General features: G+C 37.5%; 2 protein-coding genes across 5 annotated transcripts in view; both read left to right on the top strand.

The window, feature by feature from the left end:
* The window catches only part of PLEKHA5 (pleckstrin homology domain containing A5), a 201,743-nt gene extending 178,807 nt beyond the window's left edge, over positions 1-22,936 (top strand). For 3 of the 4 annotated variants that reach the window (XM_045829211.1, XM_045829210.1, XM_045829212.1), the window contains 11 exons: positions 3,707-3,808; positions 4,360-4,471; positions 5,518-5,564; positions 7,355-7,472; positions 11,185-11,303; positions 14,374-14,583; positions 15,525-15,665; positions 16,095-16,219; positions 18,776-18,921; positions 20,071-20,176; positions 22,126-22,936. In XM_045829211.1, coding sequence (XP_045685167.1) covers positions 3,707-3,808; positions 4,360-4,471; positions 5,518-5,564; positions 7,355-7,472; positions 11,185-11,303; positions 14,374-14,583; positions 15,525-15,665; positions 16,095-16,219; positions 18,776-18,921; positions 20,071-20,165 — 1,215 coding nt within the window. In that variant the 3' untranslated portion in view covers positions 20,166-20,176; positions 22,126-22,936. Of the gene's footprint in view, positions 1-3,706; positions 3,809-4,359; positions 4,472-5,517; positions 5,565-6,335; positions 6,525-7,354; positions 7,473-11,184; positions 11,304-14,373; positions 14,584-15,524; positions 15,666-16,094; positions 16,220-18,775; positions 18,922-20,070; positions 20,177-22,125 lie in introns of all 4 variants that reach the window. The other variant, XM_045829213.1, reaches the window with a different exon arrangement.
* Positions 2,030-2,290, top strand: LOC123812460 (acyl-CoA-binding protein-like). Its single transcript, XM_045829214.1, has one exon. The coding sequence runs from the start codon at positions 2,030-2,032 to the stop codon at positions 2,288-2,290; it is 261 nt and encodes an 86-aa protein (XP_045685170.1).
* Positions 22,937-27,468: the final 4,532 nt, after the last annotated feature.

The raw sequence follows: 27,468 nt of genomic DNA, 5'->3' as shown, positions 1-27,468 counted from the left end.
TACCGTAAGAAATTAATAAGTATTCATACTGCATGTATATTATTGCCCTCTATCTATTTTGAAACTGAAAATCCGTCAATTAACATTTCTTAGATTAAAACTCAGAAGCACTAATTAAAAGGCAAACCCCAAGTAAACCAGTCTCTGTTAGCTCTAAGCATAATGTGGTTATAATTCTTTACTTATTTAAGCACATTTTGTAACCATTTGCCCCAAGTGGATTATATTATAAATAGCCATTGTTTCTGGATAAGAAAAGGAAATTCTTACTACATAAAAAGCTTGGAAATGAATTATTATTCCTAATTCTTTTTTTTTTTTAAAGATACAGTATGTTTTTGTTTTTATTTATTTTTAGAGAGGGGAGGGAGGGAGGGAGAGAGAGAGAGAGAGAGGGAGAGGGAGAGGGAGAGGGAGAGAGAGAAACAGAAACATCAATGTGTGGTTGCTGGGGGTTATTGCCTGCAACCCAGGAATGTACCCTGGCTGCGAATCGAACCTGGGACACTTTGGTTCCCAGCCTGTGCTCAATCCACTGAGCTACGCCAGCCAGGGCTGAAGATCACAGCATGTATCTGTTATAACTCTGTAGTTAGATTTTTAAATCCTCTTTTTTCTTTTTCTTTTTCTTTCTTTTTTTTTTCTCTTTTTTTTTTTGGTAGTCTGGGAATTGATTACATCTGAATGTTGCAGACCTATTTGAAGGTTTTTGTTCCACCTACAGTGGCCAAGTGTTATAGTACAGATTATAAGGAAGCAACCACTTTAAAATGTACTTGTTCCATGCCCTAAATTTAGGCCAGGTTTTTAAAGTCCTCTGCCACATCTGCAACAATCCCACACATGCACACATATTTTTTCCCCTTTGTTAGAGTATGGCATATTCTCAGGAAAGTACACCAATAAGCGTGCAGATGCGGCTCACATCCATATTAAGACGCTGAATTTTACTAGCAGGCCGGAAGCTCCCCTCCCAGAGACTGCCTCTGCCCAAGAACACCACTACCCAACTTTCAAACCGTGTATCAGCTTTGCCTGTTTTTGTATCTTAATAAAGTGTGATCATATGGTATATACTCTTTGCTTCTGAAACCTTCTTGAGTTTCATCCACGTGGTTGCAGAAGTCAAGAGTTCATCCTCTGAACTGTGTGATGTAAAACTTCACATTTTTATTGGAAACACTGTTTCCTGACTTGTACATATGGATTTTAAGATACTTGTGTATTTGAAAATCATTACCCCTTTTAATTTCCTTGGTGTACCTATATATTGTCTTGAAAAGATAACAGTAATGTCATATGCAAAAATTTAACATTGTACTTGTAGAACCCATTGAATTCTTACATGAAATTCTCAGGCAGGTGTTAGGAAACCGCTGCTGTGCCAGCGCCCCCTTCCCATACCATCCCGTCGACTTGTGTTCTGCCCACCCATAGTCCTGTTTGAGGCGTCAAGAGGTAAAGGCAGATGGGAGGCCCGGCAGCATTGTGAGACTCAGGCCCAGTAACAGTGTCCATGACAGGACTTTTCAGGTTAGGCAAATTGAAAGTATATTATGTTTCTTCACCCCTAAAATATTGGTAATCTCTAGCTTTCAATCTCTATTTCTCATGTGTTCCTATAAGAAAGACAAAGATTCCCACCATCCTAAAATTCTTCTACTTAGATGCCTCTCCAGTGCCTTTGAGCCCACCCCGAACTCTGGCCTTTCTGCAAGAGTGGCCGGGTGTCAGCTGGGCAATACCATCTTCTGTCATCACTGAGCTGCCGTTGAGTCGATTGTCCTCATTCCCTATCCACCCTCCAAGCTTTCAAAGACCCACTATTTACGCTTGCATTTTTTGTGATGTGTATAAATTAGAAGATGGCTAGAAGCTGTTTTATATCCTTGTTCATTCAGGTAAAAAGTTGGCTGAAACCAAGTTCATAAGTCTAATATTTATTCAATATAGATAAGATAAAAACCTGTAGTTCTTGACTTCTTTCCACTCATCGCCGCCTCTGCCAGCTCCCTGTAATCCTGCCAGCATGTCTCAGGCTGAGTTTGACAGCGCTACTGAGGAGAGTAAGCACCTCAGGACCAAGCCAGCAGACGATGAGATTCAGTCCATCCACAGCCACTACAAACAAGCAACTGGGGGTGACATACATACAGAACGGCCTAGGGTATTGGGCCTCAAAGGCAAGGCCAGGTGGGATGTCTGGAATGAGCTGAGAGGGACTTCCAAGGAAGACGCTATCAAAGCTTACCTCGGCAGAGCAGAGGAGCTGAAGAGGTGTGGGGTCTAAGGACTGGGCGTGGCTGCCAGCCCTGCATTTCGTCTAAACTGCCGGTCATCCCTTGTTTTTCTGATGCTGCCGATGGAGTAGAAGAGTGAATCAACCCTCTCCCTGAACGCTGTCCAGGCTAGACTCTAGCACACTAAGGAGGCTGAAATGCTTACTGACCTTGCTGAGTAGTTTTTGTCTCTAGGTCAATTAAAACTTCATTTATTATTTTTTTTTAAAAATCTGTAGTTCTTTATTACTTTGCTTTTTTAAATTTAATTCATTGTGAAATCTGTTTAATAGGATCCTTAAGCTAGCTACTTAATATAGAAATGATGAAAAACTCTCCAATGGTTTATGTCTGCTTTTCTAAAAAAATGTAATTCATTGTGAAACCTGCTTGAAGAGATGTTCAATTCACAAAGCAATTACTACAAATGACCCAAATTAAGACTTTTAATTTTTTAAAATATGCACCTTGTATAATTTTTCATTGCCTACATTTTTAAAAGTGACTTTAAGCTAGTTGTAGAATACGCAAAGTAAAATAACTCTTTAAAAGAGACACTCTAGGAACTTGAGGTTTGTTTGTTTGTTTGTTTATTTGTTTTTTAACTAAGATGATTTTGAGTAACCTTCCTTCTACACTCAGCACCCTCTTTCCTGTGCCCAGACTTGCTGCTATTAAACTGACAATGCCCAGGGAAGTTTTGTTGGGAGCAATTCAAGGCAAGAACTCCCTGGTCATGGGAGAGGTTCTTGGACAGGAGTTACTGATTCACCCTACAGCTGCACTCAGGAAATACTTGTTGGTTATATTCCATGTGCCAACACTACAGTAGATAACTGGTAATAAGGTAGTAATCAGATATTGTCCCTGTGCCTAGTTGATCAGTTTGTCAACCTCACATCACTCTGAAACGTCTGAAGAGTAACTACAACCCATAAAAGAGTGCAGACACTCCCACAAAAGAGCTTTCCTGAAACAGTGAAATGATGGTGTAATTTGCGCACTAGTAGCATCATTCCATAGTCAACAGATAACAAGTAGTTAAAGACCATGTGTGGGGGTGATTGTTTTTCCAGAAGAGAAAAGTATAGGTGGGTGGTGTCTTTATGGAATCTCCATGGATTCGCTGGCTTGTTTAGTTAGCTGAATTAGGTTTATTACATTACTGTAAATTACTCATTACTGTGAAGTCAAGTCATATCAGGCTTCTAGTGTTGTTGAAAACCTAACAGGCTAAAATACAGCCTATTTACTATTTTTATTCATGGAAAAATTTTAATCAACTCATATAAGAAAGTACTTTAAACAATAAAGAAAAATGAGTTACAACTTTTTTTTTGCCCAGTATAAACTATATAATAATTGCAATGATAACCACATAAAAGCACACTTTCTCCATTAGAATAATTAAAACTCTTTGATTTTAGGAACTGGAACGAGCATGGAGAGAATATGATAAGTTAGAATACGATGTAACTGTCACCAGGAACCAGATGCAGGAGCAGCTGGATCGCCTTGGAGAAGTTCAGGTACGAAAGTGTCTTGTTTTTACATTGTTTTAACCAGTACTAATACCACCCACCCTGTTAGATTCATTTATACCCATAACAGTTTCTATAATATTGGCTACCTAAGACCTGGGTTTGAAAACTTCCAATGAGAGGGATTGTTCTATCTCACAAGATTTCCCATCTTACATTGTTTCATAAAAGTTCTATATTCCATCAGGTACATGGTGTGAGCCCTGAAGCGTTCTATGCTTCTAGCTAACTGTATGTCACTTGGTACTGAAGTATTGAATTATAAATGAATTTATCAAATAATACATATTTTATCATTTTATATAAAATTCATTGAAATTTATTCCATATTAAATGCTGCTTTTTAAAACAAAACTATATGTAGTCTATTATCTTGACTGATAATATTATTCAGATAGGGGACAATATAGCACCATGTGGAATACAGAATCCAGTTTCATAAATAGGCAGATCTGGAATCAAGGTCTAGGTGTTAGTTTTCTTATTGGTAAAATGGAAGTAAGTTTTTTCTTATTCATGGTCTGCTTTTTTATTGACAGACTGAATCAGCAGGAATTCAGCGTGCACAGATTCAGAAAGAACTTTGGAGAATCCAGGATGTCATGGAAGGCCTGAGTAAGCACAAACAGCAAAGAGGCACTACAGAAACGGGTAGGTTAGCTTTTCTGTATCATGTCTGCAGTCATTGTCCGCAGTTTAGATCTAAGTGGGAGGACACAGGGAATGGGGTTACTTTTGTTTTCATAGATTTTCGACATCTGAAAACAGGCACTCTTTTTGTGGTCGTATACAACTTTCTAAAGTAAAAAGCAGCCTCACCCACTCAAAAATAAATCATGGTTTTGTGTGTATTGTAATTATAAAAACACAAACATTGGTTTGATTTTATGAGTTTTTCCCCCACAACAAAAAATAGAATCATGCTATACTTATTTTCAACCATTTGCTTTTTTCTCCTTAACTATAATACAGTAATTGCTATGAAAGAGTTCTTTGTATAGACTATATCCATTTCTGTGGTGACGAACATGGCGTTAAGTTTGGAGGTTGGCTGGTTAATTGGTTGGTTTTTTCCCTGTCATAAGCATGCTATAATGAACATCATTGTATCTGTAAATATAAACATATGCTGTACTTAAGAATTCCAAGTGGGAAATGAGCACATAATATCCATTTTGATAGGCATGCCACAACTGTTCTCCCAAAAGATTATATCAAAATGTACTTAGACCAATAAATGTTTGAGGAAACTCATTTCCCTATACCCTTGTTTAAATTAGTTGTTTTAACTTGTTAAAGTTAGTTGTTTTAACAGTTGTTTTAACTGTATTTTTTAAATTAATTTAAAATTCTGAAGGCTTAATTTAAATTAAGTGAAATGAGCCCTGACTGGTGTAGCTCAGTGGTTTAGGCGTCCTGTGAACCAAAAGCTCTCCAGCTGGATTCCCAGTCAGGGAACATGCCTGGCTTGCGGGCCAGGTCCCCAGTTGCGGGTGTGCAGGAGACAGCCAATCAATGTTTCTCTCTCTTGCACATCGATGTTTCTCTCCTCCTCTCTTTCTCCCTCCTTCCCCCCCCCTCTGAAAATAAAGTCCTTTTAAAAATAGAATCTGTAAAATAAGTGAAATCAAATTATTCTTTGTTCTGAAATTTCAAAAGATATGTTTAGTGTAAGTTGTTTTACAATTTTTTAACAGGTATAGCAGTATCAAGGCCTTTCTCAACAGTTAAGTACAAAAATGAGGTAAGTTTGGATTGTTTGTCTATAAATTATTTTAAGTATTTAAAACATGAATTAGAGTTGTCTTCTCTACTCATAAAAATGTTTCATAAATATATTCAAATTATTGTTTTGGTCTTAAAATTTCACTGGTTCAGTAATTTGGTACTTCTAACAAATGTGATTTTTCTTCCTTTAATGTAAAAATTTTAATCACTATTATTCATCTGTGTTAGAACTTTAACATTGTCATACTTTTTCTGATATAAGTAATTTGAATACTTACGTTGTAATACTTGGTAAAATGTGTAGGATGATTGACAGATAAATTGGCTGTGTATCATGCATACCATAAAGGAACTGCAACTGCAAAGAGATACTGTCAACCTAATTGAAAGAATCTGTGGTCTTAATTATGTATAAAAGCCAATCAAAAAGAAGTGTCTATCTTTTTTCCCTTAAAAATTACCCAAAAAATGAGGCAGTAAGATTTTCAAATTAACTTTTTTCTTCTGTTTTTAAAATGAAATATAGTAGTACCATATATCTGTTTAGATGTTGAGCTTCAGAGTAAAGCTAACCTATGTGTTACCAAGAAAAGATTCAAGCATATTTCAAACCATATTGGCTATCATAAATATTTTGGGTTTTGCTTTGCAATATGAGACTTTCAGCTTGGCAGTGTCCCTTTAATTATCTTAAAGTTAATTTAAGTTAACTTACCATTGCAAAGAATTTAGATACACTTAATTCAATATGCTTATCTAAATAAGGTGACTATTCTACAATCTTTAGGAAGAGGAAGTAGTCCCACCTCGTCCTCCACTTCCTCGGTCCTATGACTTTACAGAGCAGCCTCCCATAATCCCCCCTCTGCCCAGTGATAGCAGCTCCTTGCTCTGTTATAGCAGGGGCCCAGTCCATCTGCCTGAAGAAAAGAAGATTCATCAAGTTCAAGGATATACAAGAAATGGATCTCACTGTGTAAGTGGCTACAGTAGCCACAGAACAATCAATTATACATGCCCTGTCATTTTTTAAAGTGAATTTATTTTACATTCAGACTTGTTTTTATTATAACACCAATTTTAACCAATGATTTTTTGTTTGTTTGTTTATAATGTCATTTTTGTTTGTTTTTCCTGTTTTGGTTTTATCATTCTCACGTTTTAATATTTTCACAATTTTAAAATCTTTCATGATTTATCTTTCATAAATATTTTTCTAAAATGGTTATTTTGCATTTGTCTGAGGACTCATAATTTAAATATACCATTTTGGAATATCAGAGACAAGTGAAATCTTTAAATCAGAAAGAAGCAAGAAAGAAAAAGATGACTAGGAATGATAAAAGGGTTGGGAGGAGCGCAGTCCAGTCTAAGAAACCCATTAGAGGGTGGCCATGGCCAAGGAGAGATGTTACCCATGGACACTGGGAATAAAAGGTTTGGGGTTAAACAAATCAGTGTAAACTGTAACAAGCAAGGAGAAGAGAATAAGGAAAAAAGCAGTGGGGCTAATTGAGTTAATATGATATAATTGTTTTCAGACCTCAGTTATACTATGATAAAAATGTTCCAATGATGTTATCCCTAAGAGGAATATTCTTAATTTTAAAACCAAAACATTTACCTGTTAAAAATATCTCATCTGTTTTTTTCTACCTTACTTGTAACACCTATTAATCAATTGTGTTATACCCAAGAAAGCTAGCTGAGGTTTTAACTTTTAGAGTTTGATATGAGTCTTTATAGGTAAACATTTTAAAAGAAACTTGTAGCAATGTTTTTGTAATTACATACCTTCATTTCAAGGGTCCAGATTATAGACTCTACAAGAGTGAACCAGAGTTAACAACGGTAGCAGAAGTTGATGAATCTAATGGAGAAGAAAAATCAGAGCCCGTTTCAGAAATGGAAACTTCAGTTAAAGGTCAGTATTTCAGATGTTTTATCACCCATGTTCTTCAGACGTTTTAGCAGTGAGTTCAGTTTTCATGTTGACCCAGTAGTTGTGCAGGTCCACAGTGCCTTATCTGAAAACTGTGGAATCTGGTAAGTTTTTGAATTCAGAAGTATTCATGTGTTAGAAAAGTGACATGATGCATAAACCACATAGTACATGTCATCCCAGCTAGGCCTGATAAACCCATCGGTGTCTCTGGGGTATTTATCCCAAGTGGGATAAAGGATAAAAAGTTTCATGTCATTTAGGGTTGGGTTTTACTGAGAAATAAGTCCATGAAAAAAAAGGCCTTTTTCTATTTAAAAATTGTACGTAAAAGATTAAAGGCTGAAACAAATTTTTAAACAATTTATATAAAATGAATAAAGTTATCCATGAAATAGTACCCTTACTAGGTGTACTCTGATTTTTTTATACGTTTTTTTAAAGATTTTATTTATTTTATTTTTAGAGAGGGGAAGGGAGGGGGAAAGAGAGGGAGAGAAACGTCACTGTGTAGTTGCCTCTCATGTGGCCCCCACTGGGGATCTGGCCTGCAACCCAGGCATGTGCCCTGACTGGGAATCAAACTGGCAACCCTTTGGTTCACAGACCACGCTCAATCCACTGAGCTATACCAGCCAGGGCTGATTTTTTTTTTTTTAAGTGCTGGTCCTTTTCAATATTGTAAAGAAAAAAGGTAGGGGGAGGACATTCAGGATTAAAAACTTAAAGAAGACCAGTTACAAAGCAATGTTTGAACCTTGACTGCATTATGGTTTGAAGGGAGAGTCTCTAAAGACATTTCTTGAGGCAATTGCAGAAATTTGAATATGTTCTTGATATTGTCTAATAGTAAGTAATACTATGTGGTCATGTTATGAGAATTAGGAAACACTTAGAAGAATAATTGTAACTTAACTCTAATTGAAAATGAATTGGATTCCAACAAAATTTAAAAACTCTGTCCATCAGAATGGGAGAAAATATTAGCAATACATATACCTGACAGAAGACTTGTATCCAGAATATTCTTTTAAACTCTTGTGAATCAATAATAAACACAGACAAGTCAGTCAAAAGTAGACAAAACACTACATATTCAAAAAGTTTACAGTTCTGATTAATCGTAAAAGAAATGCAGTTTTAATGCAAATTAAAATCACAATTTACATCTTCTAGACTCTAGAGTGACTAAATTTTAAAAGATTACTAAGTGTTGGTTAGGATGTGGAGCAATTGGAACTCACGCATTCCCAGTGGTGGGATAGGATAGAACAACAATTAGTTTCTTACAAAGGTAAACACGCAATTAGTATAGTGAACAATTCCACTCCTGTGTCTTTACCTAAGAAAAATGAACACATAATTTCTCAAAAAGACTTCTACAAGGATTAATGAAGCTTTAATTCATAATAGAAAAAAACTAGAAGCAACCATATGTCAGTCAACAAGAGTGCAGGTAAACAAATCTTCATACAATGGAATACTCCTTGGCAATTAAAAAAATTACTGATAAATGTACAACGTGTCTGAATCAACAACATGTATAAACATGAAAAAAAAAGCAACTATGTTGAATGAAAGAAGCCCAACACAAGAGAGACATGGTATATGATTCCCTTTTTCGAAGTTTGAGACGAGGCAAAACCAATCCATTGGTGATAGCAGAGAAGTAGCTGCCTTTGGCAGAAGGGTGGGATTGACTGGAAGGAAGCTGTGGGGTGGCGAGGGTGGTCTTTATCTTGTTTAAGCTGACCCCACAGGCATACATTTGTCAAACCTCACCCATTGTACACTTAAGATCTGCACACTTCCATGTGCATTTTGCCTCAATAAAACCTGAGAGGTAGTAAAAACAAAGCCTGGGAGAGTTTGCCACATACTGATCATCAGTTAAGAGAACTCTGTAATACTTCAGGTAGGAGGATCTTAGAACTAAAATATTTGACAAGAGTTGCCCATGAAACAGGAAGAGGCTCGTTAGTATTAACATGTTCTAAGGTCCTTGTACTTTTCCAGAGAACTGGAATGATCCTGACTAACTTTAGACTTTAAAAGTTGAGTAAACTATATTGTCTTCCAAACTCGTAGGGAGGCAACCTGAACGGTAGTCCAGAAGAAGAAAGCGTGGGAGAGAAACAGAGAAGTGGACAAAATGCAAAGCAAAAAACAAGTTGTCAGAAGTAAACATAAATATATCAGTAATTACAACAAATCTATTGGAACTAAATGCTTCAGCTGAACAAAGATTGTCAAACTGCTTACAATTAGAAACAGCTATATAGTATTTACAAAAACATCTAAAACTTGAGTTTACAAAGAAATTGAACATACTGTTCAGTGAAACCATCAAGTTGCAGAAACATACATAATATATAATTCAGTATCCATATAGGTTAACACTATGTAAAACTAAAATAGTATATTTTTAGGAATTTAAATATTACAGAACTATAAAGAAAAGCAGGGGGAAGATACACATGTAACTTAACAGTTACTATCCATGCAACAAGACAGGGAAGAAGAGATTTAGGAAGGCTGAGAAAAGGCCAGTGAAGATTGTGATGGTGTTTCTCAAACTGGGGGATGAATGAAAGTGAAGAAGTTAGATGATCATTCCACTGATGTGTGTGTTTACTCATAAAAAACATAGCATCTGAAATACATTCTTGAATACAGTTCGAATTCTTCCTCAAAGTTTTGCCTCTTTTAAAACTTTGGCTGTTTTATGTAAAAGTCCTCATCTGTATTGTTGTCCATAGTACACAGATCAATTGTGGTGTATTTGTAGCGCATGACTTAAAGTAGGGCTTTTTTAAAAATGGACCACTGGCTGGCACAATAGAGGCCTTTTCTTTGTTTGAGTTGCAAAATTACATGTACCGTGTATCAGTTCAATTCTTCACATTCTCAAATATACCACTTCATAATATAAACACCTCACAAGACCTCTCAAAACAACTCAGTTCATAAATAATATTACGACTTAATTGAGTGGCCCTGAATGATTGGTCTGTTTGTCTTCTCAAGAGGGTGGGGAATAAGACACTTTTTTTTTCCAGTTGATGTGAGTTTCTTTTGTTTGTTTTCTTCTTATAAAAGAGAAAGTGACAGTACTTACCTGTAGTTAACTATTGTTAACATAATTAGTGTGTTCTTTATTGAGACAGTAAGTACAGTGTAGTTGAAAGAGACCAACTGAAAACTAAAGACGTTTAGGTGAACCACTTAAACCTGGGCCATTTTTTGTCATCTGTCTTATGTGAGAGGATTAGATTAAGGCACTTTCAACCCCTAAAAACATGAATGCTTTGTGAAGAAGCAGAGCAGCAACCAGGGCTAACACAGAAGCTCTAGGCCATGGTGCTGATGAGCTGTATGGACTGAGGAAGCAAATTAACCCGTTGCTGCCCTCCATTAACCTTTTCTTTACAGGGTGGTTGTGAGTATATGTGATCTATTAAGTATACTAAATTTTTAATATCTCAGTCTGCAGAGCCGTATTTCCAACCCTCATTCTAAATTTGTCTGGTAATACGATTGGCTAGCTTACTAAGAATAACTGATGGAAAGCTATTGCATTTTCCGTGGCTCTTTTCAAACAGTGAATTTGCCTTGTGATTTTAAAAGCCTCAGTAGTTGAGTATGTCGAAGACAGCAATGCTGTGTAAGAGATGACTACTGTTTTCATTTTTAGGTGCCCACTTTCCTGTTGGAGTGGTCCCTCCAAGAACAAAATCACCAACACCTGAATCTTCCACAATAGCCTCATATGTAACCTTAAGGAAAACTAAGAAGATGATGGATTCAAGAACGGTATTTAGATAGAAATTAATTTCTAGAAGGATTCTGATACCTTGTTATTGCTTTCTTATCTATGTTTCCATATTTAGTGTGTTACCAAAAAACTTGTTACATACTTGTTAAGAAAAACTAACCTTTTTTTTTTTTAATATTTTATTTATTTATTTTTAGAGAGGGAAGGGAGGGCGATAGAGAGAGGGAGAGAGAGAAACATCAACGTGCGGTTGCTGGGGTTTATGGCCTGCAACCCAGGAATGTACTCTGGCTGGGAATCGAACCTGGGACACTTTGGTTCCCAGCCCGCGCTCAATCCACTGAGCTACGCCAGCCAGGGCAAAACTAACCTTTTAAAAATACATGTACAGGGAATTAGCACCTCAGAGGACAGACCTACTCAATACCTAACCTAGGTTACCTTTGATCACCTCTGACATGAGGCTGAGCCCACAGTTTGTGGAACGTCTTCTCAGATAACTGTCCTGCATTATATCTCTTGACACTTCTAGCATTTTCCTTGATGAGAGCGATGCATATGTCCTGTGGTCACCTAAGTGAATGGTTTCCAAGCTAACCTGAGTTTGCAGGGCCCCTTTCAACTGGTAGAATTGGAGTGTGCCAATCCTCTGGTTACTCTGAGAAATGTAAACTGGGATTGGGAAATAAATCCCGTATTCTACACTTTCATCCGAGATCCATTGAATTCAAACTGGCTCTAAACAGTCCAGTCCTCTTCTTCTTAGGAAGATTCTCAGGGTACTTACCTCTCTTTTCACCAAGTAGCCCCAGAAATTTGAGCTTTTCATCTTTATAAAGTCTCCCCTACTTGGTATGAGATCATTTTAAGATATGAGACTGAAAGGTACTACAAATGAATGAGTTTATGGTTATCCTTGAAAGCTGTTGATGTATAGCTGCAAAGTATATGCCAAAAAATCTGACAAATCTATAAGAACTATAATTAGTACAAAACTGCAAAGACCTATAAAATTAATTTTTTTAGAATAAAAATAATAGCTATGTACCAATATTAACATTAGTGACTATGGTTCTATAATACTATTGTTTGTTTGTTCATAGAGAATTGGGCATTTTTTGTAGACTGGAGGATGTGTTCTTTGGAAATTGTAATGCTAAAGTAAACAGAAAAAGGACTAAAAATGCATATTGAGATCAAGGAGAAAGATATTAGTGGATCTATATTATTCTTTAATTATCTTTTTTTATATAATTCTTAAATACCAGAAGAAAAGACTTCTACATAATGAAATACTGGGGGAGAAGTATAGAAAACTATAGTTACATAATGTTGGTCCAAGGAAGACCTTTATAAGCAATACCAAAAGAAAATAGCTGCAATATAACAAACAAGTTCCATAATATATGAGGGATAAATATAAATCATTTATTTTTAAGGATTTTTATGGAAAATATGAAACAGTTCACAAATAAATTAAAATTGCTCAACCCCAGTAAGAATTTTTAAATTGCTAACTGAGCTTCCCAAATGAGAGACTTACTTCCAATCACAATATTGAAGAAAAGATCTAAAAATTATTAATATCCAGCTTTCAAAAAGAAGAAAGTAGCCCTGACTGGTGTGGATCAGTGAATTGGGCATCCTGCAAACCAAAAAGTCACTGGTTCGATTCCCAGTCAGGGCACATGCCTCGGTTGTGAGCCAGGTCCCCAGTTGGGGGCATGAAAAAAAAAGAAAGTAGGTTTCACAATAACTGGATAAAGTTGCAGTGTGGTAACATTTTTGTATAAACAGAATAAACCAGAAAAATGCATTTTTGTGGTTACTAAAAATAAAACAGAAAGGGGTGCTAATGTAGTCAACTTCCCAATCACTATTAGAATTTACTTTTTTTGTTTTGCAAAAGCAAAATATATTTTATTTTACAAATAAATTAGAATTGGTATTCCTGCACATTAAGCCTTTTCAGTTTTCCTTTTCCTTTTAGTTTCTGCTTGAGCACTTTAAGACATCTATCCTGTACAGTAGAGGGTTGTTCCAGAGTCACAGCTCCCACCCTGCAGACACTTTTCAGATTGAAGTGAAGAAACCAATCTTAGCCATTAGCCTAATATCATGCTCAGGTCACAGGAATACTTACCTCTGCCCTGGGTTTTCCTAAAAACACCCCCTAACTCCTTCAGCATCTTCATCAGTTTCTACCAATTCAGGCCATAGCTCCTAGAATATGTTTACTCTTTAAAAAGTCTATTATATAGCCCTGGCTGGTGTAGCTCAGTGGATTGAGCAAGGGCCTGTGAACCAAAGGGTTGCTGGTTCAATTCTGGGCCAGGACACTTCCCTGGGTTGCAGCCGGGCCGCCTCCGCCTCCGCCTCCAGTAGGGGGCATGCAAGAAGGAACCACACATTGATTTTTCTCTCCCTCTCTTCCTCCCTCCCTTCCCCTCTCTCTAAAAATAAATGAAACCTTTAAAAAATAAATAAAAAGTCTACTATATAAAATAAGCTAAAATTTGCTTATAACTAATTATTGAAATATTGGGATATTATACCAATATTGTTTTATATTTTTAGTGAGAAAGATAAAAATAAGAATTGGTTGTTTACTGGGAGTAATATTTTTAAACCCTTCAGTAACATAAAATCATAAAAATGTTTATAGAAAAGAGATATATCCATAGTTTTATTATTGATCATAAACTAAGGATGTTTTCTCTACTAGTCTTTCAAAGTTAATATGTGACTTAAAAATTTACATTTTCATTAAAATAAATCCCCTATTTTTTCCTCATTTGAGTTTTATACAATTTCCTGTTGTAGAACCAAGCTGCCATACCCTTTTGTATTTAAAAGAGATAGAATATCCTCACTAGTTTCTCTTCCTTCTCCCTCTCCTCTTTCTCTTTTTTCATCAAATACATGCATCACCAATTATCAGTGAAGGATAAAATTACGTGCCTTTCTGGTGTTACCTACATGAACTCCCAAACCTCCACTTTTGATTTGGAAGACAAAAGACATGCATCTTAGAATCTATTTTATTTCAACATACTTTTCAGAAGTCACTCTGTATTTATGCATTCATATGTTTAATTTTAATTAAAGGAAAGACCAAGAAGTGCAGTGGAACAGCTCTGTTTGGCTGAAAGTACTCGACCTCGGATGACTGTGGAAGAACAAATGGAGAGAATAAGGAGACATCAACAAGCATGCTTAAGGGAAAAGAAAAAAGTATTAAATGTTATTGGTGCTTTAGACCAGTCACCCTTACCAAGTCCTTCAAATTTAAGGGACAATCCATTCAGGGTTACCCAGGTATATCATTTGCTTTTAATCTTTCTTGTGTGAAAATCCAGCATCACTTGAGTCTTAGAATCATAGTTACATGTTTGATGGGTAGTCAGATGTCTGCAATGTGGATAGTTATTTTATGTTATTTAACTTCTGGAATAAGAAGCTGAGGCAGCTTAGTATAACAGAAATTGCCCTGTGTTCAGAGAACCAGACTTGCTGGATGCCCGTGCAGCGGCTGTGGACTTCATCTCCTCTGCCGTAAATCAGGTGCGACCTGCCCCCTCTGCTTCACAGAGACTCTAAGAAGATAAAAGTGCTTTCAGCAAGTGTAAAATGCTATGCAGTTTACCAACATACCCAGTCCCCCTCCCAGAAAATCTGTATTACTCTGTCCTAATTTAACATGACCTCAGTTTCTAGCAGGACAGAGCTTCTAAATAAAATTTCTGTTCATTTTATTTCAACTTCAGTAAATTAACACCATTCTGTTTCTTATTTATTACCCCAACTCACAAATACAGAACCAACTGACAGACCTCAGTAGCTTCAGTTTGGTCTGTCCCTATTGGTAGAACGGATCAGCCAAAAGTGCTTCCCCATGTTCATAGAAGGTCCATTTTCATCTAACCAAGAGCAGGCATTGCTAATGGAGATTTAGCTGTTGTATGGTTGAATAACTGTGCATTCTACAAATTGCAAAATGGGTGATCTTAAAAGGCAAGGATAAAAAAGTGTGTGGAATACTGCCATATGTTAATATGCTATGTATTAATATATAAGTAATGTATATTGTATATTTTTTAAAATGCCAGTATATTGGTGTATATTAAATATATTTAGTTCTTCTTGATCTTCATCAGGAAACCTTGTAAGTGAAGATCCAGCTATTTTTCAGAATTAACATGTGCTCTCTAGATGGCTGTGTAGTACGAATCTCAGAATGCTGTGTGTCTTTTGGACAGACTCGAAAGAAAGATGATAACATAAAGGAAGTGGACACTGTCGCTAGAGAAGATGATATAAAGACAAACCATGAAGATTCTGCCACAGAAATTGTTCGACTAGAAGAAACTGAACCTCAAAATACAGATTTCAGCAAAGAGGTAGAGAGATTTTAAGATGGATAATCCAAAGTGGTAGATTTTTGAAGATTAGAGCCAGTGGTAATAAGGTTTAAAGTCCTGTTTTATTCTCCCACAGAAGCCAAAGATCTAAGTCAAATGATCAATTTTGTGTAACTTGATTGATCAATTGAAAACTTAAAACATGATCAGTCAAGGCTGGACTAAATTACTGCTAACCCAGTTAAATTTGGGATCTTACTTCCCCACACAACTAACAGCAATGTGCTTCGTGCCTTTGGGCAAATAACTTTTAAAGATACTTGAACCTAAATTTATGTTTTAGTAAATATTTGACAAGGTATGATTTTCGTAATAAACTTTTATTTGGGAATTATTTCAGATTTACTTTTAAACATTCGGTGTGCTATGAATGCTTTGAAAAAGAAAATCTTTTTTCTTATTCTGTAGTTTAAAAAAACTGAAAATGTTTTTTATGAAACACCTTCCAAACTTGAGCCAAATGGAGTAAATTCTGAAGAAGTGATGGATAAAGAAAGAAATAAAGAAGAAATGCCTGAGGGTATTTCATACAGGTAATAAATTAGGGAAAACAAATAAATAATTCACAAATTTGTATACCTGCTTAAAAATGCTGAACTTCAGCCCTGACTGGTGTGGCTCCAGTACATTGAACAACAGCCTGCAAATAAAAGGTTCGCTGGTTTGATTCCCAGTCAAGGCACATGTCTGGGTTGTGGGCCGGGTCTCCAGTAGAGGGCATGTGAGAGGGAACCACACATTGGTGTTTCTCTTCCTCTTTTTCTCCCTCCCTTTCCCTCTGTCCAAAAATAGAATAAATAAGAAATTTCAAAGAAAAAATGGTGAACCTCAGAGTCAGAAAGTTGGGTTCCAGTCCCAGCAAGGTACCTTCTTAAGGTGCAGTTTCCTCAGTTATAAAAATGGTGATAATACTAGTATCTATTTCACAAGGGTGTTGTAAGGATTGAAAAAAACATACATGTGTAGCACTTAACACTGTGCTTAGCACCTAGGAAGCAGTCAATAAATACGTTTTTTTAAAATGCCAAAAAGTACATGAGCTATAACAAAGTAAGCACCTTAGCATTGCCTACATATTGATAGATGTTCATCAAAAGAAATTAAAGTTGTCTGATAAGCGTTCCAAAAATTATAGTGATTTGTTATTTATTTTTTAGCTATGTTTGTTAACCTACGTTCTTAAGTGCATACCTCAATCTCACCCTCCATTAAAAAATCAGCAGTGCTGGAAAAGAAAAGTTCTATGATTTAGTATTACTATCGGTGCCTTTATGTCTTCAACGAATAGCAGGATTGAATTTGGGAAATATTTGGCAATAGCTGATTTTTAAAAATCTCCACTAAATTTTTCTTAATAGGCATAGATTTAACACATCTCATATACACACACAGACAACAGTATGGTGATAGCCAGAGGGAAAGGGGAGCTGGAAGAGGGCCGAGGGCCGAGGTGGATAAATAGAGACAGAAACGAAAGAGACTTTGCTTTGGGTGATGGGCGCATGATGCAGTGTGCAGGTAATATTTTGTTGTGCACTTGAAACCTGAATGGCTTTTTTTTTTAACCAACGTCACCCCAGTGAGCTCAGTAAACAAAAAATATGAGTTTATAATGATCTAGCAACAACAAAAAAGAATTTGTTGTCCACATTAGGGTATACTAGAGACAACTCACTATTCCAAAACTTGGCACTTAAAGGGAAATAATCAAATGTTTACTTTGGCTTTCCCAAATGCATCCAGAGTTTATGAGGAAATTTGTTTTCTTTTTAGAAGAATTTCACTCACTAATGAATGAGAGACTTAGAATATCACTGTTTTGCTAACCCTGAGGAAATAATGGATTTGAATAGTCCTCAAGGACTGCTTACACTGTTAAATGAAATAATCTAACAGTATTCTATACTGACTTAGTCAAGTGGATAACTTCTGAACTCATTGATCATTTTTAACAACATGAAAAGAGACAACCTGTCCCCCTTCTTCCAAAATTTAAATCTGATCAAGACTCAACATCATACTAGGTTTTTTTTTTAAATGTGAAGGATAGAGAGCACCAGCCAGTGTGGCTTTGTCGGGTGTTGTCCATCAAACCAGAAGGTCACCGGTTCTACTCCTGGTCGTGGCAAATGCTTGGTTGTGGGTTCAGTCCCCAGTTGGGACACGTACAGAAGGCAAATTGATGTTTCTCTCTCACATCAGTGTTTCTCTTCCTTTCTCCTTCCCTTCCTCTCTCTCTAAAATCTAAAATTTAAAAAAAAAACTTGATAAAAAATTTTAAATGAGGTATACAATTATCAAAATCCAGAATGTGATAAACTATAAGGACAGATAAACCTGATTCTTTCACAAATAGTTGGCAAAGACTGAAAGGGGCTTGGGGAATAGTATATTTTATGTTAAAGTAGAGCTGAAGAGACTTTTCAGGCAAATACACTGTATAGACTTTGTTTTGATCCTGATTCAAACATACCTAAAATGACATTATCAGGAAAGCTGGTAAATTTGAGCACTAATTGGATATTTGGTGATATTACGATATAAATATAAACTGAAGCATTTGCAGATTGAGTGATATGTCTGGAATTTGCTTTAAAAATAATTTGGGAGTTTAGCCCTGCCTGGTGCAGCTCAATGAATTGAGTGCCGGCCTATGAACCAAAAGGTCAGGGCACATGCCTGGGTTGAGGGCCAAATCCCCAGTAGGGGTCATGCAAGAGAGAACCTGTTGCCGCATCTCTCACACATAGGTGTTTCTCTCCCTCTTTCTCTCTCCCCTCCCCTCTCTCTAAAAATAAATAAGCAAAATATTTTTAAAAATAATAATTTGGGAGTTTAGATGAATCACGATTGGCAAAATGTAGATAATTACTGAAACTCAGCATACAGATTTCATATTATTCACTCTAATAATTTTTATAATTTCCATAAAGGGAAAAAAGAAAAGAGATTAATTGCAAGGAAAATATTAGCAATTCTTACGTATAGGGAGTGGCATCTTTTCTATATGGTTAAAATTTAATAATAATAATTTTGGAAGAAAATTAACTGCATTCTGTAGTAAATCTTAAAATATCTATCTTCATTAGCCCTGAGGATGAGACACAGATCACAAATCATAAATCAGAAGGCCACACTGAAGAAAATACAAAGGACAGTATCCATGAGCAGGAAGAAAGTGTCACTTCTTATGAACCGGCTCCCGAGGCTTCTAAAGGAAACCAAACAATGGCAGGTAGGCATTACACATTTTGTCATTTTCTCAGTGGTGGTTCCTCTGAACCTCCCTATTTTCCATGTGAAGGTTTTAGCAAGAGAGCCTTTTAAGTACCTTGACCACAGAATAATCAGCCTTTGCCTTGCACAAGCACCTTCTGGGGTGGGGGTGCTGCTGAAAAAGCAGGAAGGGCAACCCCTGCCTAACCAGCTAAATCCACACAGAACCTGTCCTAGCTTGGGATCAGTTTGTTCAGTTTTCGTTTGGGTTTTAATCTTAACACATACCAAAAATGTTTTTCTAATGAGAAGACTCTTCGGTACTTGGAAAATTGACCTGTTTCTCTGAGACTGGATTTTCAGGGTCTTCACGTTTTTTGGATTCTTCACATACCTTTTTTTCTCTTTTTCTTTCTTTAGGATTTTGGGTGAAGGGTAGGGATAGGGGATCACACCACTAGTGCATATTACCAGCTCAGAAAACCATTCCTAGTAATCTTCTCTGCCCCCCCCCCCCACCCCCAATCATTTTGCAGAAGGGTAAGTACAGTGAAAATCAGTTATTCAGGATTGTTCTTAGGTAGAGCATATTTTGTATTTTACATATTTTACATACATATAACATGCAAATTTATATAATTGTGTTTTTTGTAACATTATTAAACACTGTTTTTCCTTTGTCTCTATCACCTATAAAGTGGTATACACAGAAATACTTTTTTTCACTGTTACTGACACTTTTAGTTATTGCTGCAGCGGGTCTGGGTCAAAGTTGTATGTGGATGTATTAAAAACACATTTAAACTATCTGTAGCATTTAGCTGTGTAGAACTAGAGAGGCTCTTTTAAAAGTGATTCATTTTTAAAAGTGATTCACAAACACCTGAAAACTGATCTCGAAGCAAAAAAAAAAAAATTAAAATTATTTTTTCTAGTTTTATGTAAGATAAAATTGAGATATATAATATTGCGTGAGTTTAAGGTATACAAGGAAGAAGAATGTTTCAACAGCCTTCCATTTAGTTCCCAGACCGGAAAGGAACAACCCCACACAGCTCTTAAGTCCCCCTCGGAACATGTTCTTGTTGTGTGGGGTCGCAGCATCAGGTTTCCTTCCCCACATGTCGTAAAGATGGTTATCTTCTCACATTTTCTTGGTGTGTTTCAGGGAAAAGTCTGTCCTCCTCTCCTGAGTCGTCAGCCTCACCGGTCCCGTCTGCTCAGCCACAGCTCACAGAAGGATCGCATTTCATGTGTGTGTAGTCTCGAAAAAAGTACGTTTCCCTTTGCACTTCACCCTCTGAGTTCCTGATTGGAATTTTATTAATTTGTCAGTTTAGTGAATAAAAACTGGGATTAATTCTAGATCGTGCTCAGGCATAGTTGCCAGAGCAAGTAACTCACATTTCCAATGTTGGCCCTTCCAGTGACTGGCTACGTGACAGCGTTTCCTCTGTCTCTTATTTCTTCTGTAAAAACAGCAAAACCTGGAGGGTGCGTCCTGTGCCAAAACAGGCCTCACAGTGTTTTGCAGCTGTGTTCCCATTCAGCGCTCCTTTCCATAGTTGGACCCGAGACGTCTGTTTAAGCCATTACGCGTTGATTGAGTAATGTTTTTTAAGTTAGTGTGACACATCTACCGTGTTGGGAGTTTGTTAATTATTTTTTAAGACAAAGAAATGTTTACGGTATAGCCAAATAGATGGAATATTAAAATCTTTAAGATGTATCAGACAAATTCATTCTAAATTTTTAAGACAGGGAAGTAGTTACTCAAAAAGCCGTGGGTGGGGAAATGGAGAAGGAGAAAGTCTTTCTTTGAGTAATGTTTCTTAAACCACAGTTTCAGAACTGAGAATAATTTTCTAAGGTCTTACTGTTAAACTTGAAACAATTGCTAAATGCTGCCTACATTTCTGTATGTGTAGATATACACTGTTTTTAACTTCTCAGAAAAACTGTGAGGTGTGGAATGAGCACTTTATGCCTTTTTTTCTCGAAGTGTCTACCAGATCTAGAAATGCTTTGTACCTTAAGGTGACCACCAGTTTCTGTTACACAGTTATAAGCAGTGAAAACTCCTAGAGACATGAGCATTGTTACAACGCATTACTTGATTTTTTGATTCTCAAACTAAATGAGTGCAAATACTAGCTTGATTAGGTTGACTCCGTAGTGCTTCTCTCCTAGAATCCACTTCCACTCGCACCTTTCAGTGGCAGCCATGATCTGTGCCCTTCCTTTCAGCCAGCAGGATTCATGTTGACCTGTCTTGCCATAGTTGTAACTTCCATTTGAGATTTTGCCTGGCTGGAGTCCGGAAGAGGCCTCTCTTGGCTCTCGTTGGTATCCGCAGGATTGACATCCCTTCCGAAGCTGCAGACAGTCTGTTGGTTATAGTCTTACCTGTGTCTTGCCTCTGTCACTCAAGTATTTACGTTTTTAACTTGGTATGTTCGGAAGTGACAGTTCTCACTAGAGATAGAATAACATAAGACACAGGAGTAATTAGCATTATGCTCATCTGATTCCTTCTGTATGAAGAGTTAGTTGGCAGTGGCCTCTGTCTTAGTGGAGCAATGCGCATTGAGAGCCATGGTCTTTTGGTTCAATAAATAGCTTACACTCATTGTATGCAGGCCATTCTGATAATACAGAATGTTCACAGTTAAAACTCAAGTACATTTCCAGATTCTTTGTCGTTACTGGATTTTGTTTTGTTTTACTTTTATTTCAGAGCCACTAGTGTTACACACTAGACTGGCTGAGGCACAGTCACTGCTGGATTTTCCCAGTCTGGCATGTAGCTGCCACACACAACTAGTGACGCTCAGAAGTGTGTCACCTCACATCTGCATGCTGTGCGCTTGTCATCTTTCTGAACTGGTAGTTTTCAAAGAACTGAGAAAGTTTTACAGTTGACACTGCTCTGTAGGCAGCTTAATACAGTATTAGATATTTTAGTGAAATTACACATATCTTTGTTCATTTTGTTGATCTTTTGGATTCAACCACAAATCTGGGTACATTTTTTATTCTGAATTGCTCTTTAATTGCATTATATTTCTTTGCTTTGTGGATTAAGCTTATGGAAATGAATAGAAAATATATTATGGTTTAGGGTTTTCACGGCCACACTTGTCACCCCCCTTAATTACTTTAGGAAATGGTCATTCAGTCACTTGCAAGTGTCAACGTAAATTTCCCTCCCTTTATTTTTCAGCTACCCTGACTTCTGTTGAACCCATTCAAACCTAAGGACTTGGACCTTCGGCAATGTGAGAAGATATTGTACAGTATATTTTAAATCTATGAAATTCATAGTTCTGATGCTTTTGGCCACAGAGCATCATTTTATCACTTATGGAAAATGTTTATTCCAAAACAGCTTTAATGGCCCATACGTACACTCCCTGATCTCTGGGTTGTTATCCTGACACCAGCTTGCTGCTATGATTTCAGAGCACAGAGGTCAAGGTGCTTTTCACCGTGCAGCCCACCGCCCGTACTCCCTGAGTCGCTCATTTCCACATTTTGATGTTTCTAAAGTCTGGGTGGAGTTACATTTCTTTTTTCTTTTCAGTACATCATTTTAGTTATTCCCAAGAAGCTTATTTTCTTTTGTCATTTTTTCCTTCCCATTTTGGCTACTGCAGTGCTTTGTTTCACACTTGATTTGTAAAAATTTTATATATATATATTTAAAATGTGCCATTTTATTATTGCTAAGTGAAGGACGTCCTGCTTTCCGCTATAATTATTTCTCGGTCAGATTGCAGTGTCAGCAGTTACCGCCACACTCTTGTCAGCTTAAACACAAATGTGCTCGCTTATTGTTTCTTGAAAAACAATTTAAAATGTGGGTGTTTCGAAGTACTGGGCTTATACTTCATTGGAATAGATGTGTACAGCAATAAGCAGGTTTTCAAATCCAGTACTTAGTTTGTGTACAAATGTAATTATGTTCATTGTGTATATATTATACAATGAGCACATGTAATGTAAGTATTAAAGGCTACTTACTATTGTTTAAATGCAAATGTTCATATCTCATTTCTTTTTTTATCATGTTAAATAAATGTTGATGTTCTTAAATAACTTGTGTTAGAATTTTTGCTCTTTCCATCTAAAATGGAAAGTCTGAGGCCCAAGAGACTTCTAAAAGAAGAAGGAAGTATGTCCATCTCATTAGAGAGGACACCATAAAAGGGCCTTTTCTGTCATCTAGTCTGACCCTCACATTGTCAGGTTGGGGAACTTGGGGCCCAGAGAGATAAATGATTTGGCCACAATCACATTCCATTCAATGCAGAATGTGGACCAGAATGCAGTTTCCTGACTTGCCTTCTGAGGCCGTCAGCTCAGCACGACTGGGCGAATCCAGTTTGGTGTGGTCTTCCATCCCCGTTTCCGTTTGCTTCCACATTGCAAAAAGAAGCTTTAAGCATCTGGAGTCTCATTCTGTTTCGTGGTTTGGACTTGGAGGGGATTTGTGGAGAGTCGAGGGTTACTTCTCTGACACAAGTAACTAGAAACTGTTTCATCATAAGTAGGACCCCCAGAGATCATTTTCTCTTACAATTCATTCTTTGCAGATGTTCACGCTCTTCAGAATCAATTACATTCTCTTCCCTCTGTAACCTTTTGTTCGTGCTCCATATTGTTCCCAGAGTGCGAGGAAATTTGATGCTTTTGGATTCCCGTATAAAATGGCTGAAACTAAATTGGCAGTGGTCAGTCTTCCTTTTTTTTTTCCATGCTACATTACAGAGGATTTAGATTTAATTCAAAATGCAGATGTGTAAAAATTCATCCTCTCCAAAAAGAAACACTCAAAAAGAAGTCCACATACATACAGTCCATGTTGTAGGAGGTGAATGAAAAGAGGTTACATGGGAAGATGGTATTGAGCTCTGTATTCATATGAACATGTTTACACGTACTACCTTTATCTAAAGATGACACACAAAGGTTTTCTCAAAGTAAATAGTCAACAGATTATTTTTCCCTTTAGTTGGATATGCTTATTATTACAGGTTTTTTGTCAGTGTGTTGGGGAGAGTTCCTGTTCTTAGGTTATTGTTTGGGGGAGTTGTGGGGCTTTTGTCTTTATGTTTGTGTGTGTGGTATGTGTGTTTTGCTTTGGTTTTATTAAGCACAACTTTTTTAAAAATAATTTATTACTTGTTCCCCATTTAGTTATTTTTTTAAGATTTTATTCATTTATTTTTAGAGAGGGACGAGAGGGAGAAAGAGAAAGAGAGAAAACAAACATCAGTGTGCGGTTGCTGGGGGCCGTGGCCTGCAACCCAGGCATGTGCCCTGACTGGGAATCGAACCTGCGATGCCTTGGTTTACAGCCCAAGCTCAATCCACTGAGCTACACCAGCCAGGGCTAAGCACAACTTTTTAAAAGCTATTTCAAGAAAGACACATGTCCCATACTGGGACACCTGGAAGCCTAGGGAGTTTAGAGAAAACAGTATAAAGGAGTTGTAATTCTTGTCAACATTCAGAAGGCCAGCCCTGGCCAGCTGGCGCCGTGGGTAGAACATCATCCTGATACCCCGAGGTGGCAGGTTTGAACCCTGGTCAGGGCACATAAAAGAAACAACCAATGAGTGCATTTTAAAAAAATGTCTCCCACCCCCGGCCCTCCTCCCCCATCATCAGTACATACAAATTAAAAAGAAAAAACCCTTTGGAAAGCTCTGGGGCTATTACGGGATATAGTAAAAGGGAACTAGATCAGTACTTATATCTTATACACAGCTCACCTACCCAACTCCCCTGCCTTCTCGGAGAGGGGCAGAGCCCAGGAGGTTGGGCAGCTCGTGGTAAGGAGGGCAGTTACTCCAAGTGGGGAGATTGCCACCGGGGCCCCCACTTTTCAGGCATGGAAGCAGGCACCCAGTTTACCACATGCCCTGTTAGGTCCTTTACTTGGTCATCACATCCACGTCCCCCTAATTCCCGGCCCCCAGTTTATAGAAGGTTGACAGTCATACTTCTGTGGTGGTTAAAAATTAAACGGATGACACGTGATATGCAAACTTTTTTGCTAGGTGTTTTTAAACATTAAATACCCCTTTGCACATTTTCAATTTGACATCGATGATTTTTCATAAGTTAAAATAGTTGAAAAGGATGCAATTTTTAGCATACTGTAAATACTGACCTTTGTTATGTTTTATTGTTTATGTTGTTACAGTTGTCCCAATTTTCCCCTTTGCCCTCCTCTGCCCAGCCCACCCCCTTCCACAGTCCATCCCCACACTGTTGTCCATGTCCATGGGTCCTTCGTGTATGTTCTTTAACTAGTCCCTTCTCCTTCTTTCAAAGAGTCCCCACCCTGCCTCTCCCCTAAATACTGGCTTTTTAAAATATGTAAAACTGTTAACAACAGGTTTTGAAAACATAACCAACAGAATCTAATGCTGTTTTCATACTTCCATCATCCATTTTTAAAAGATGCAAACAGGCTTTTTTATACATTTTTATATCATTTATGGTCTCCTTGAACTTAGATTTCTATTGTATTTCCCCATCATACTTGATCACAACAAATCATGGTATGTTAAAGTTAATTACTTCCAGTTCCATCTATTTCTGTGAAAGCTTGTTATTCAGCTTTGTAGTCATTCACTTTTTCACCATTCTGTGGGATTTTACACACTGAGGCTTAAGAGCAGTTTTTTTTTATGTGTAAAGGAGAAAGGAGCTCATGTGAAAGGGGCACCCGGACCTCAGGAGCCTGAGGGGTAAACTCATTTACGCAGGAGTTCATGTGGATGGTAACGGCCTAGGTGCTGAGTCCAGTGAGATCATCCTTGCCCACGTACCCTGGAAACGTTTCAGGGTACTGGTTTGAAGAATGCAGCCCTAGAGTATGTGGCCATTAAGATATTTATAAATTTATTGATGTATGCATACCTGTCACTTTAATTGTATAAAGGCTTTTATATAGATTTAGCACCATGGCCGAGGAACTCACTATTGAACAAGTTTGAACAGGGCCATGAATGTATGAGGAATAAATTAATTCACTTAATGCAGAAACAAATTCTCATTATGCTAAAGTAACTTGGAAAGAGTGCCCCAGGATTCTTTGAAGTGTATGGTTTGTATTAAAAAAGCAGAAATTTTACATTTTTTAAGTTGAACTTATACATTTAAATTTTTTTATTTAATTTTAAAATAATTTACAATGAAAAGTCAACCTAAAACCTAAGTGAAAGCCTGGGTCAGAGGCACGGTGGCAGTCTAGCAGAGCGGGTCCGTGTGATTTGAGCCTGGGACAGCACACGGAAATAGAGGGTAGAAAACCCCGAACTGGGTTCTTCACAAGCTCAGTGCCTCACAGTCTACTAGAAAATCCCTTCCACCTTCTATTAACGAGGTTCCGAAAAGCCTATCCAGTCTGCTTGAGTCAGGATTCACCATTCCAGCTCTTCTGTAGAAGAGTTTCACCCTCAGCTCTTCCAGTGCTGGGAAAGAATAGGCAATTAGCCAACCACTGTGTTGCTAGGAAACCCGAGTCCCTGCAGACCCTTGTTGCTGCTCTGGAGTCTTACTATGTAGAGGTTGGGAGCACAGACTGGCACTAGATTGCCTGGGTTGGACCCTAGCTCCGCCACTTTCTAGCACTGACTAGTTCTGTGTACTTAGGCCAAGGTACTTGCTCTCTCTTTGTGTAATTTTTTCTACATGTCAAAAACTGACCACCTAATAGTTACTACTAAACTTGATGGTTGTCCTAAAATCTGAGTTAACGTTTCAGATGTTGAGAGCCAAATGCCTGGCACCGTGCAAATGCTCGCTACCATTAGCTATTAACTACGGGCTAACTTTATCTAACTGCAGTTTTAAACTTAGTGTGGGCACGCTTATTAATTAACTTGTGTGAGCAGTGTTTCTTTCAAACTGGATCACAGTTGAACATGCATTGACATCACCTGAGAAGCTGGTTTTAAAACACAGCTTGCTGGGCCCCAGCCCTAGAATTTCTGATTTAATCGGCCTGGAGTGTGGTCCAGAAATGTACGTTCTAATTCTAACAAGTTTCCAGGTAATACAATATCGTACTAACGCTGACGCTCTGAGGACCACACTTGGAGATCCACTGGCATAGCATGAGGCTCTGAGTTGTTTGCTGAATTTTTGTTTCATTTATGTATGATGGTGGAAAATGAGGGTAAATGCACAAGTTTTTATTCACAGAGGTGTGTACAGAATGTAGAACTAAGAAAGACAATGGAACAGCTCAGATGTTTCACCCTGAGGCCCAAAGGCACGAGGGGAGAAGGAACTGGAATCCACAGAAGAGAATCACTTGAGAGAAGCCCTCACTCTTTTCAAGAGACAGAGCTGGACTTAGGGTAGGCAGCCTTGCAGGGACTGAGCCAGGAGAGTAAATGTTCTGCGCTGTTTTATTTCTCCACTTTCTTGCTCAGGCTCCCACTGGCTGAACTCAGTGGGGTTCAGAGGTCACAGGAATTGTGGGTGTGGCTGGGAACTCTTGGGGATTTCCAAGACCTTTCATGAGATCCTTGAAGTCAAAACTATC

Source organism: Phyllostomus hastatus, unplaced genomic scaffold (assembly GCF_019186645.2).
Source record: "Phyllostomus hastatus isolate PE091 unplaced genomic scaffold, TTU_PhHast_1.1 phas_scaffold_93, whole genome shotgun sequence".
NCBI classification, from domain to species: domain Eukaryota; kingdom Metazoa; phylum Chordata; class Mammalia; order Chiroptera; family Phyllostomidae; genus Phyllostomus; species Phyllostomus hastatus.
The sequence above is the reverse complement of the archived record's forward strand: the minus strand, read 5'-3'. Positions and strand labels throughout refer to the sequence as shown.